This window comes from Callionymus lyra, chromosome 2 (assembly GCF_982586985.1).
Source record: "Callionymus lyra chromosome 2, fCalLyr1.hap1.1, whole genome shotgun sequence".
Taxonomy (NCBI): domain Eukaryota; kingdom Metazoa; phylum Chordata; class Actinopteri; order Syngnathiformes; family Callionymidae; genus Callionymus; species Callionymus lyra.
The window spans coordinates 31,302,584-31,316,317 of NC_141819.1; the positions used below are offsets into that span (position 1 = coordinate 31,302,584).

Below are 13,734 nucleotides of genomic sequence, written 5' to 3' on the forward strand. Positions count from 1 at the left end.
GTTTCCCATTCTGGAGTCCAACACCTCTCCACCCCGCCGCCCCCCTCCCCTCGTGTCACAGCACTCTGTTAAATTGCTCCTCTAATGGAAAGGACGGCAGTGTGGAAATGGAGAGAATTGAAAAGAAGAGAGAAGGAAATCAATGAGATAATAGGCAGGGCAGGGGGCCAGAGCAGTGAGGTTGGCCCTTACACTGCGGAGGATAGCCCACACACACACACACACACACACAAACGCGCACAAAAACACTGACGCACAACAGCATCACGGGCCTCGACACTCACAGCTGAGGAGCCACTGCTGCTCGAGTGTGTGTGTACAAAAGATGCAGGGGACACGTTTGGGGGGTGCATGGGTTATGGCGATAAATTGCACTGTCCTGTCACTTCTATTTGGGCGGATTGGGGCTGGTGTGCAGGGCGCCGCTGGAGGTAATTTGCTGCCGTATTTCAGATGGGCTGGAAATGGGTTTGGAGCGAGAGTTCATGCCTCCCATTACACAAAGAGAGAGAGGGGCACCTGAACGCACGCCGAGCGCAAAACAACTGACACGGACCCCTGATGTGCACGAGAGAGAAAGAAAGAAAAAAAAAAAAAAAGAGTAGGATCGGACCTCGGGCGGCTCAACCGCTCGCCATAACTCAGCGGCGCAGACACTCGGCTCGCCTGGTACAAGATCAGTAGCTGCCCTACACGGGGCAACTGCAGCCAGGGGAGCCGTAATGGAGGCTAATGTGCAGCGCCGACTGCCACCCAGGGAGGTGTGAAGCAGAAGCAGGTGGCCCGCCAAGCCACAATGGAGGTTAATGGGGATATGACACGAACAGTTAACACAGATGGCAGTTAACCCCGACACGGGGCGGCGGTGGGGTAAGTGAGGCGCACTCCGCCAGAACGTTTCACACCGTGATCCCACCTCTCTGCTTTAACTCTGATTACACACTTTTTCACCAGCGTTTCAGAGGCCGGAGCCGATCCCGCTCAGCCTCCCCCATTCCCTGCTCCATTTGATGGACAAGTGTTGGGCAGGGAGGCGACGTGAGGTACTTGACCCCGACTTGTTGAAGCCTATTGCGCAAGATAGGGACAAGATCGGTTGCACATGTCTCCCATTTAACACCAGCTTTGCCCTTTTTACTAAACACTTCTCAACTCTGTTATGTTTGAGTTCTTGAACTACATATTTTTAATTAGCTTTCTTACTTCCCAAACGAACCGTCCCAATGGATAAATACAGTACAATCTACTACATATAAACCATGGTTGCTAATTAAACAAGTTTAAAGATGAAGCCATATAATATTTGCAGTTTGGAGTGAGCAAACATGAAACTGACATTATGGATTGAAGTAACCTTCCCGTGTAGTAAATCCAACCCACAAAGAAATGAACGACTTTTGATCAGGGGTTTTAAACTCAATCACATAAGGGTCATGGTTTTAAACACTGCTGTGAGCTAAAATAAATGCATGTATTTTAGAGTCACAAACTGGCATTCTTCCCAGGATAAGAGTAAAAATAAAATACCAATCGCCCTTGTCAATGTTACCCCTTAAATGAAGGATGGACCGATCTGCATTGTTTCCCAGGTTAATTCTGACAAGCCAAAGATAAATATCTTGCTTGGAAAAAAAGTTCATGGTCTGCTAAAGACTCCACACCTCCTGGATCAGGTCTTTACAAAGATTCAAATAGAAACATTTTATCACCTTTTTCAGTTGAAAATCAATAAGAACTGGGAATTCTTGTCTTATAAAATGCTGCGATTCCGTTTGTGTTCCGATTTAGGGACAAACGTTCTCTCCCGTGTTTCCTGAGATGTCTTCCCGTCCTTGACCCTGAAACTGTTATCAGAGATTGTCCAGTCTTGTCTGGAGGCACAAATTTCCTTCCAGTGGATGGTGAAGTTGTTTTTAATGTTGTCTGGAGCAGAAATACGGTCTCAGCTAATTAGCTCCCACGACCTGAGGGACACCTCTCCCGGCCAACTTTTCCCCTCGACTGCCGGGCACCCTCCTTCGCACGAGAACCACACATGCATCCACCAGAGATGCTTCGTAACTAAGGACTATAAAAAACAACACGCTGCCATTCAATTTAAATGGCAAGACTTAAGATTGTGAGCAGGAACAATCTTCCTCTGCTTGGTCATCAGAAAAATATAGCGCTGTGGCAGTGAAAACTAATTTCAGGTTATTTTGATTCTGCGCGACAGCTACAATTCTGATGGATGAGAGGAAGTCATAATGAGAATGAATGTTGTGCGGGAAAGTGTGTGTCGAGCAGCCTCACAAGAGGACGTGAGCCGGAGAGGAGACTCTGAAAATGGGTGGAAACATCAGACGCGTTGGAGTCAAACACATCCCTGAATTGTCCAGTAAAGGTAAGAATGGGAATAACAAAGCTGTTGAGCTGGAAGAGAGTCGACTCTGGCTGAAAAATCCTGCTCATTCTAAAAGAAAACTCAGATCATCTAAACAACATTGTCAGTGCTAATTGATATTATGCCTGTCAATCAAAGGTTGAATCGTCAAACAAAGGAGACAAGGAGTGAGCAATAGAAAATGCCATAGCCACCCAATACCACTTTCTCTTGGTTCAACATAGCAGTGGTTCTATTTTGAGTATCTCCTGGATGACAAGAGAGTGACAGTTCGGTAAGTAAATACCAAAAGATCTTAACCACCATTTCCACAACTCTCCATGAGAGTTATTTTCGTTCATTTTTCTTTTCCGTCTTTAAAAAGTTAGATAAAAAACATGCTACATGTGTGGTGTGATTCTGGGTGTAGAGGTGAGCTAGAACCACTTCCAAATATATGTTCTCTTAAGGAAAACATTAGACCTCATATCTAGAGAAGACATTGTTGTCATCAAACTATCCTCGTTCTGAGAACTCCATTTTAAAAATCTACAACTATCCATGACAATATAAATACTTAATACATTTTCGTCTGTTTCTTTACAAGGTTTTGTTTGGATTGGTTCGAAAAGGCTCATATTGGTCATCTAATCTCTTTTAGACTCCATGCCTCTTGTGACCCAAAAAAAAGTTCAGGCTCTTCATTTTCTCTGCCGTTTGTTGAACGCAGCATCATGAGAAGATTTCTGGAGGTCAGAGAGGGAAAAATACAAACATGTAGCAGAGGAATGAGAAGAAGCGAAGGAGAAGACAAGGACAACCGGACCTAAACTCCCCAGCGGCTCGTCTGCATGTGGTCGTACGTGTGTTTGTGAGCGTGTGCGCACACTAATCTGACCACGCAACGAGCAGATAAAGAAGAATCAGCACTACAGGAGCCCGTTGATGAATGATCCGACTTTTGTTTTAGTGACAGCGAAGAATCTTTAGGTCGCGCGACTGCTCAGAATAATGCTGCCCTTGTCTGTTTGCCTGCAGCAGCAGCACGAGTAAGCTCATATTGGGGAAACAGTTACCCTTGAAAACAGAGCACAGCAGAAAAAAAAACAGTCTGCGAGCTAATTCCAAAAGTACGACTGCTGGAAAAACTCAGGCAGACTGTTCAGATCGTTGATTACTTCAAATGTAATTTCAAATCTTGAGGCTCCTATTCAGAGATAGGGTTCACCCAAAATTAAAATTTCACTAATCACCGACTCACACTCATGTCCACTAAGCCTTGGGAAATCCTTCAGAGTAATCTGTAACTTTTTAGGCAGGTCTACGAAATTTTGAAAACAGTTTGCTTGAGGAGGAGTGACAACCATTATAACGTCATAATGGAGAAATTTTTAAAGTAACCATTTAAAAACCTCCTCATGATGAGATAATTACTGCATCTTGGAGAGGAAGACTTCAACATTTGAGACATGGGAGTTCGTCAGGAAAGTCTGTTTTTTATGTTAGTTACCCTTTAAAATATAGACTTGATAAAAGAAAATTCCAAACTATTCCAGGGGAAGGTGAGAAGAGAAAAAAAATGATGGGCGTTACAATCTCTGGAAGGAGCAAACATTCTGGAAATCTAGTAAAAAGTAAAAAAATTATAAAAATCAATCAAAAATTGGACATGGAATTTTAATGGGGGTCTTCAGCCCCCCCTATACTCTATATAACTATAAATTATTTATAAACTTGTCTCCAACACTGACTCATCATTATATTAATTTAAAAGATCAAGTGTAATAAAGATACATATAATCATTATTTATGTATTATTATTAAGTTAGGAGTTTAACACAAAATGGTTTCTAATATAATCCATATATTTTATATACTTTTCTAGAGCAGTGATAGATGAAGTCTGGATGCGGTAAGTAAAGAGTAAATGAATGAATGTCTGGATTTAAAAGGGGGCTACATTGGGTAGATAGGAGTGGGGAGGAATGAAGAAGCTGCCTGACTTTATTGCCTCCTCTCTTACATCCTGCACTGATCGATACACGAGCACTAAAGGAGATGAGCGCCTTCAACGAGTGCCTCGATGTATGTGGAGATGTATAGACCTAAAAAAGTGGACTTGTTTGGTGGTATGGCTAGGATGACATGGGTTCAACGTGTCCAAGATAAAGTGGGGGACAAATTCAATGCAATAATAAGGAAGTGATGGTGGAAATAATTGGAGCTGATCAGCGAGACAGACGAAACGGCGAAAATAGCAGGGATAAAGAACATTAGAGAAGTGACGGGAGGGGAAAAATAGCGATGGGGAGGGCGGAGGGACAGGGGGGGCTATAATTTATCCGCCAGTGTTCGTTCTTTACGGCTTTCTTAATTCAACTCCTGCTACTATTAATGGAGTTAATGTTGGGATTATATCTATTTCCTGGTGGCAGCGGCTGATATATGGCCCACGAACCCGGCGCCCAGTCAGGACGCCGCCCCATCACTAAATCACCGTCACTCAGGGATCCAGTAAGAGCTCGGCAGTATCCTCCGCACAATTCATGAGGTCCTTACTCTGTCGTCGGATGTGGAAATCTGGTGTTGAGATGTGGATTAATCCCATTTTGATTTTGGATACGTGGTCTTTAGAATGAAACAGACAAAAATATATCTCAAGCACGTCATATTTCCTTTCTTCTTCATCTTATTCTCCACCCGTCTTGATCATCGTTCCTAGTCACTCATGCCTTCTAGGTGTCTATATTTTCCACATCCATGTTCCTCTTCAGTTTCTCAGAGATTCTTTCTTCAGCATTACTGAATGCTAAATGTGTGGAAAAAGTTGGGCTGAATTTTTTTAAATAAGTTTTGTACTTTTGTAAACATTTTAAATTCAAACTAAACCTTTTAATTATTTGAGCTCAGATTGTTTAACTTTCTATGATACACATGTTTTCCTTTTATTCTATAAAGCATAGTATCTCCTCAAAATGGGGAGATTTGATGCATCATTCTTACTTTGTAATCTCACTTTTTCAATGGTTGACATTTAATTTCTATTTATAACATTTTTTAAATAATGAATTTAGAATTGCATTTGATGGACATTTGATTTGTTAATTTTTTCTCTGAAGGTTGATAAGATACCAGATTATACCATCTGGTGTAATCTAGTGTACCATTATTTATTGGTAAACTTTTCAAAAAGTTATTGTCCAGAACCACTTCTTTCCAAAATTAAGTGATTGGATTTGTGTATCGTGTCAGCAGAGGACACAGAACCTGAAAATTAATGTGAACTATTAGTCTGGTTAAATTTTAACAGGTCAGTGTGAGACTGGACAATAACTCAATACGATGACTGATGGACTTTTAAGTGGAATCAAGTTCTCCTTTCGTCGACACAAAAACAAAATGCTGGAGTTGCTTTAGGATCTGACCTGAACGATTGTCAGTGTCAGTGAGATTTCCGGTGGAAAGTCAAAAATCTGTTTGGGCAAAATACAGAATATACCAAAGTGCAGCTCAACACTAGTAAACTGATGCCTGATCCTGGTTGAACAAGTCAATAACTCCAATAACTCTTGGAATCTCCTTTTTTCAAGTGTATTTTCCGATGTATGCGAGAGTTCAAGTCTATTTGTAACTTTCCAGTTACAACTTTATTCATTCTTCTGTGTTTACTCCATGTGCACCAAATAACTCCAGACTCTTTTGGTTAACCAAGATTACGACACACTATTAGTTTACTCCGTCTATTTTAAACATTCCTCTTTAACGGTTCTGTCGCCGGCCTTCTTCTTAACCAAGTGGATAGCTGAAATGGGACACCTCTACAAAGGGCCTTGTTGCAACGGCCATAAGAGGACACTGCGATTGACCATTTCCTTGTTCAGTAGGTTAGTTTTACCCAATTGATCTCATTCAGTAGTAAATTCTAGTTCTCACATTCTGGCCCTAAAACCTCTTAGGACAAACGCATGATTTGAGTTTGTTGTAAACATGTTTTAAGTATAAAAAAAATATTGTGATAAAAAAAGTAACATACAAGAGAAATCCTTTCAGGCTGTTGCTCCTAAGCTTTGGAACGATCTTGCTCTCTCTTTGCGCTTGATGGATCTACTGACTCCTTTAAGAAGCATCTTAAGACGTTTCTATTTGTTCAGGCTTTTCCTTGATTTTCTGAAACTCCTGTTATGTTATCAGTTTTATCTGGATCTTTAAAATATATACTTTATTGAATATTGTTTTGATTGTTTGAGCGCTTTGTGACCCTGGTCTGGAAAAGAGCTATACAAATAAAAATTACTTAAGGTAAGGTAAGGTAAAACTTTATTGATCCCTCAGGAGGTCTCCTTCGGGAAATTGTTTACTTACTTACACTAAGAATCAAAAAAACGAGAGTGAAATTTTATGGTAAAAATGTACAATATACTGCTTTAGTGACTCATTAACTTTAGTCGCATCGGTGAGATACTCAAATCCATGTGAAGACCTGAAGTTCTTACATTTTTTATTTTACTTCTTAAGGAGCAGATCTGTTTAGAACCGATGAGTCAGCACGGCGGCATAAAGTGAAGAGTGACAGGATCAAGTCTGATAAGAAAAAGATGAAGAGCTACACTCGCTAGTTAAGACAAGAACACAAGCCCATACACTAAACTGATAAGAGTCCCACTCCCTGTAGTTAGAGGGGCAGATAAGAAGTGTGGATAAGTCAGAAAGAGGAGGGGGGGTTATGGTCTCTCTGGAGACCTGACCTGTCCCCCTCACTCGCTATCTCTCCCCTTACTTCCTCACGCATGGTGATATTTCACTGGACGTCAGGGGGCTCAAATTGAAAATCCCTTGATGAATCAATATTTACTGCGGCTCCTAAATGAATAGTAATAAGTCACCAGGCGGCCACAAGCTCGCCGCCTCGCCGAATCTGGATTACACAAATGAACCTGGACGCTGACAGAGTGGCCGGCCCGAAGACAGATGCAGATCATGACGAAACCTGAAATATTTCGACCTGTGCAATAAACCGTTGTTTCACTATGGAGTTTGATGGGTGGCAGGTCTGGAAACAGTGAGAACTGGGGAGCATACGAGTCCTTGAGTCCAGAATTGATGAGAAATTACAAAAGTGGCAAAAAATAGGCGAATAAAAAACACTTTTCTAGAGCTTACTAGTACAATATAAAAATCCTGGTAAGTCTCCAAGTGGCCATTGCAGCCAGTACTATGAAGCAATGACATCTCATCGAGAAGACAAAGCTTTACCATGCTGTCCTCAGATCGTAATGCTTTGAATTTGAAAATGGAAAAATCAGATAAAACTGCCAATAAAATTAGGAATAACCTCTATGGTGTTTTTATTGCCAAGATTGTTCAATTGTAGAGGAATTCAGAAGCATGAGCAATTGTCCTTTTAAAATAAACTGAAACTGAAACTAAAACAGATGAAAACGCACCTGGCGGTCTGAATCTTCTTTGCTCTCCAGGTCAGGGCCGGGTTGTTGTAGTGGGTCACACTGCTGGTCGGCCTGGTCACCATCTTGTACCGTGTCCTGAAGACCCGCTGAGAGGAGGAAGTGGGACCTGCGAGGGACAACAGATGGAGACAATCTATTTAGATGGAATTCAATAGAACAAGCATGCACATTTCACACTTAAAAGAGAAAAAAAGGGCAGAAAGTTTGTGTGACAACTCTGGCAGCCCGGCTCTTTAATAAGCCTGGGACGGATCAAAAATCAACGGGAATAACAAAGGCAGAATTTTTATGAGCCTAATAAATCAAACCTTCCGTCTCGTTCCTCGTCGCCTTAATCCCTCCTGCCCACCGTCGCTCCCTTGTTCCCTTTAAGTCTCATTCGTTACATCATCTCACAGATCCATCATCTGAGCAAGGACCAAGACAGATGTGAGCAGAAAGAACGAACGAGCGCTAACTATTGATATTTATTTATTTAGTCGCGGATTCATCATGGTGTTTTATGATGCTGCAGCCCACACGGCAGGCTCGCTCGCATGTGTGAGGCCACGGCGAGCAGGAGACGAGCGTGTCTGTGAGTTATCCATCTTTCTATATGGGAGGAAACTTTCCATGTTTTCTGCCCTTGAGCTGCTTTTGTCTACGAATGAAAATTAGACAACAAATAACTGTTCAAGGTTCCTACATCTTAATGCCAATTAAATTCAATACTTTTAATACAAATTAATATTCAATCACCCCCACTACAATCGATTTGATTTTGAAAAGATTCCTGCACAAAGAACCTGCACATCGCCTTGTACTGCTTTCAGCCATCAAGAAAAAAGTTGATTGCAAATTATCATTAAATTTAAACTTCCCGATTTTGCCGCAAGCAAACTTCTATTTCCAAAGTTGATACATCAACCGGGTTGAATTAATCAGTCATGGCAGCAAATGCTTTACCGTTTTGGTAGTCCTGCTATTATGATTGTACGTCAAACTGTAAATCATTTAAGAAAATAAACCAACTAATTTAAGATCTGAAACTAACGTAAAATCTTACTAATCACGACTGCACATCTTTGATAGTTTAAAAAAAATTGATTTAAGACTCTTTAAAACTATGTGTCAAGATGTTGGAGCAACACAAAGACAATGTATTAGATGATTGTGCACTACATAACACCCTGAGAGATGCCTAGGAGATGAAGTCCTTTACACTCAAAATCAGCCAAGAAAACACTACTACACTACTACGGCATTCTGAGGGCTCTGTGAATGTATAAGCCTGTTGTCATTCCCAGAAGATCTTTTTAAAATATTGGTGAAGTAAGTCTAGAGGTGCATAGGACAATGGTTCTTATCATCTCTACTTTTTAGCAAATTTTCCCACTCTATTTTAAGTATTTTCCCCGCTATACAGGAAACTGTCCACTTGAATGTTCGCTTTAAAACAGGCAAATGTACATTTTTCCAAAGAAAAGTAACAAATCTAGAGGGTGACGTCTGAGCATTACATTTTAATTAACAATTAAGAAAATAGGTTTGCAGACAAACTAAAAAAACCATCACCTATAATGAATGCGATACATTGGGTCACATCAAGCCCTTATCGTACCTCCAGCTGATGTGGCGGCCATTGACAGCACTCTGTCTTGGTAATGAGCAGAAGTAAGCGACACACAAGCGAGAGGGAGACAAATGAGTGTGAACGGTTTTTTCGCCACCGGCTTGTTTCCTCTGACGTCTATTAATTGCCATACACCAGGACTGTTGCTGATTTAATTACCCTCCGATAAAAGGGTGTGACTGAGAGGCGACAAACGCTTTCTGAACTCTCCCTCGTCTCTTGCTCTACACCCCCCCCCCCTCTGATGGGGTGAGGTGGAGAGCGGGGTGTTTTTCATTTGTCAGCTGGGATGCAGCTCTGGATCAGGCAAAGGATTTATCTTGGAGCGGCGTTTACTGTGAAACAAATGACTGCCTGAGGCTGAAGCAGATTCTTCACCACAGGTTCAAGACAAACACAGGAATGATGCTCTTTTAACCACAAGTCTGTTGCCCGGGGGGAGGGGGGTTCATCTTGACTTGTCCTCCAGCAATGACTGAACCAACGTTACCCTAAGAAAACTTACTACAATGTATGAATTACTATACTTCTCTTATAACACACACAAAGGTTTATGTTAATATACCATTAATATAACAGTTTGTGAGAGAGTATATAAAATCCACAACGCTGTTATCAGATAATGGTACAAACTGATAGTCGTTTGACTGTTTCATTTAATTATTATACTTGGCAACTAAACAGTTGAGATGCCACTTTAATTATAACGACATGCTGCTGATCTTATTGAAAAGAAAAGTACGCAGATCTGACACAATAATGACTACAATGACCTGTAACATAGGATTTTAAATAAGGTTTACTGACATAAAGGACCACACAGCGCCAAACATCCCAATTTGATTTTAAATTAACGATTTCAACAACTTATATCCTGGTCTCGGGAAACTTCCAGGCTGAAAAACTCAGATTAAATGATGGACAATAATTGAAACTTACTTTCCAGTGTCTTTATAACTGAGGTAATCTTAAAAATGGCCATCCATATAAAAATCAAATCAAAAGATGTGACTCAAGTATGAAAAGTGCGACGTATGAAAAGACCGCCTCACGCAGGATTGATCACAGGGCTAAGGGTCACGTATTTGTTGCATCTGTATTGCCATCTGTGCTACTCATCACGGAAGACAAATCTCTCTTGTCAAAAGTGCTACACGACGACCATGTACATGCCTCCCTCATCGGTGCTAACCTGCACCTCTCGTCTTGCCCCCGGACTTCCAAAAGCCCTGACAGCTGCCGAGTCCATGGAGCCACCATACAGCTGTTCCACCTAAGCTGCTGTTTAATGATATCTAGAGCAAGCTCCTGAGTGTGTGTGTGTGTGTGTCAGTGCAGGATGGATGGACTGTGTTGCTCCGATTGTGGACCGCAGCAGGTTGTGTTGCTTGAGTGGCTCTGGGAGCAGTGGGGTCTCAATCTTTCGCCACGGGACCATGACCAATAGGCATGAGAGTGCACACACAAACACCTGGGGTCTCAATCCTCCCTTAATAGACCTTTGACAGCGGTCCGCCTCATGGCATGGGGGGCTGTCCGAGGTTAAACATCAGAGCGACGCTGTGTGTGGCAGAGATGCCAGCGGTATATCAACCCATCTCTGCCGCTGTGAATCTGCAGATAATCTATGGTGGAGGAAGCACGGAGCTCTGGTCACTTTACACAGGCTTGTTTCGGAGTTCAGGACACCATCCTTACTTCTTATGTCCAGATTTGTAAAGATAAAAGTGAGTTATTGAAATTGGATTTCTAATGGAATAGTCTTTATTATCTAAATTAATGTTGTACAAGTGCATGATATTTAAAAAAAAGTTTCTTCAAGATTTATATTATATATATTTTTTCGTCTTTAAGCTTATAATTGTACAGTCCTTGTGGTCAAGTAATGCTTGGCCCAGTCAAATTAACTCTCTCCCATTCCTTCACGTCTACTCCATACATTTCATAAAAATAACCAAACCTGTTGTTCGAATAACCACATATTCTACTTAAAACATTGTGCGGACATTAGAAAAAGTCTTCAGAAGTTGATATATTTTTCTCCAAAGTCTCAATATATCGCAGTGGCCAATTTGAGTGGCAGACATAAAGATTTTTCCTTCAGAATAAGAATCAAGAAACAGTAGATCCTGACGCCATTCCAGGCCTTCAACCCCCCTTTGTGCCCTTACAAGTCTGATCCTCCTTTTTAATTCCCGGTGATGAATCCGGTCACAGCTCGTGACAGACCTGTGATGTAGATCCTGCTTTATGACCAAACGGAGGTGGAGGAAACATCTCTTAAGTGGATCCAACATCAAGCAGGGGAGACTCAAGTTGTCTGCCACTTTACAACATTTCCGCTTCCACGTTCCCGGGATCTGCAGCCCTCTCACTGAGGCCAATGACAGGCCAGGCTGCCTCCATCCTCTTAGGGGACCCCCCTAGTGGTCCTTCACCAGCGTACCTGACTGCAGTTACAGGAAAACAGCAGAGTCTGTCGGCCCCCTCACCGAGCTGGCCTGACGGATAATAAATCTTGGTATTGACAGCTCCGGATCCTCTAGCCGTCCCGCGCTCGTGTCCCCTGGGGCTCATCTTCTGACTCCTACTGCTGCGACGTGCGTCGGGAAGACGGCGAACATCAAACTTAACAAGAGACTTACCAGTGTTTAATATGCAGCAGTAAGCCGGGGAGGTTGTAATAATATTATCTCTGTGTGGTTGACACTTCTTGACATTTTTTGACGGAACCACCAGACGGGACAACCTTGTCAGTTGCTACTGAATGTTTGCTAGTGTTACTTTGCCAGGGTGGATGTTTTTTTAATGGATTATGTGTCCGAAAATAGAAGTGGTTACAAGGAAAAAATATTTTAAAACCAAATCTACAGTTTTTCCCGCTGAAAAAAAGGAACTGTGGCAAAAGACATATCTGGTTTAAATTATTTTAAACAGATCCTTTTTTTCTATAAGCATCATCAACGTCTCTTAATCATCTACCAAGAAAATACCTTTTTAAAAGTAAATTAACCAAGTTGTGGCAAAAGACATATCTGGTTTAAAATCATTTAAACCAGATATGTATTTTGCCACAGTTCCTTTTTTTCAGCGGGAAAAACTGTAGATTTGGTTTTAGAATAATTATTTTAAACTGGTTTAAATTCTTTTAAACCAGATATGTCTTTTGCCACAACTTGGTTAATTTACTTTTAAAAAGGTATTTTCTTGGTAGATGATTTAGAGACGTTGATGATTCTTATAGAAACACAAGCAAATGCTCGAGAAAACAAAATTCTGCTCAAAGAACTTCTAAGGTCGAGTCGGTTGAGATTTTAAGATTTGACCACCAATATAGAATAAAACGTTTAAGACACACAAACATTTGGGTGTGGATTTTTGTTTTCCTCAACAGGCACTTATAAAATTACTTTTGTAAATAGTTATACTTTTCCCAAGAGTTTGTTTCATTAACTTTACTTGCTGCTTTTGTAGCACAACATTCTCTTTTCTATTTTATCATCCATGATATAAAACTTCTACACCTAATCTTTTTCATCATTTAGTCATTCATTAATACAAATTTTGTGACTTCATTTATCTCTTGTTTTCTCTCCCGTCTGTTTTCTTCCTACAGTGGACAAGAGGCTGGTGTTGGTGAGAGACTCTGACACAGTCGCCCCCTCCTGTTCAATCCCCTCCTCCGGACTGCTATCAGACAAGCATGGCGGTGATGTCATTGGTGAGGGGGTATTAAAAGAGGGGGGAGTGTTTTAGAGTGGGCAATGTTGGTAGGGGCGATGAGAGAAGGGTGGGTGGGTTGGGGGGGGGGGGGTGCTGGCCTGTGGCCTCGTCCATCATCATGGTGGAGCCATCAACTGAAACTTACACCAGCTGACCCGGGACAGCGAGGGACGGGCAGAAGAGGAGGTGGCGGGGTGGGAGGAGGGCATTCCTGCAGTCAGGCTCGCAGCGCACGGATGGATGCTTGTTGCTATGCTGTTTAGGCTGTGCTATGTGTTTGGATAATTAAACGCCTGCCCAAATACAAAATTAATGATAGTTCTGAAGCTGAGCAAAGGAAATATTGATTGACAGATGATGTCTATGATATCAAAATTATAAAATATAAATTAGGCCTAATTTATTTAAGTGACTTTTCTTTGTTAAACATTGTAAAAAACAAAGAGTTTAGGAAATACAAATTGTTTGCAGTTGCCGTTTTACATAAGGGTTATCTTAAAAGCCACAAAAATGTTTTTTTTTATGGCCCCTCAGATGTCTCCACCAAGTCTTGTGGCCCTTATTCAAATAAC

The 13,734-nt window shown here is 41.4% G+C and overlaps 1 protein-coding gene across 1 annotated transcript in view; it reads right to left on the reverse strand.

Annotated features, from left to right (window-relative positions):
* Window positions 1–13,734, reverse strand: part of zc3h3 (zinc finger CCCH-type containing 3) — a 57,805-nt gene that overhangs the window by 16,103 nt on the left and 27,968 nt on the right. The window contains exon 4 of the mRNA XM_087784661.1: window positions 7,807–7,933. Within this exon, the coding sequence (XP_087640787.1) occupies window positions 7,807–7,933 (127 nt within the window). The remainder of the gene's footprint in view (window positions 1–7,806; window positions 7,934–13,734) is intronic.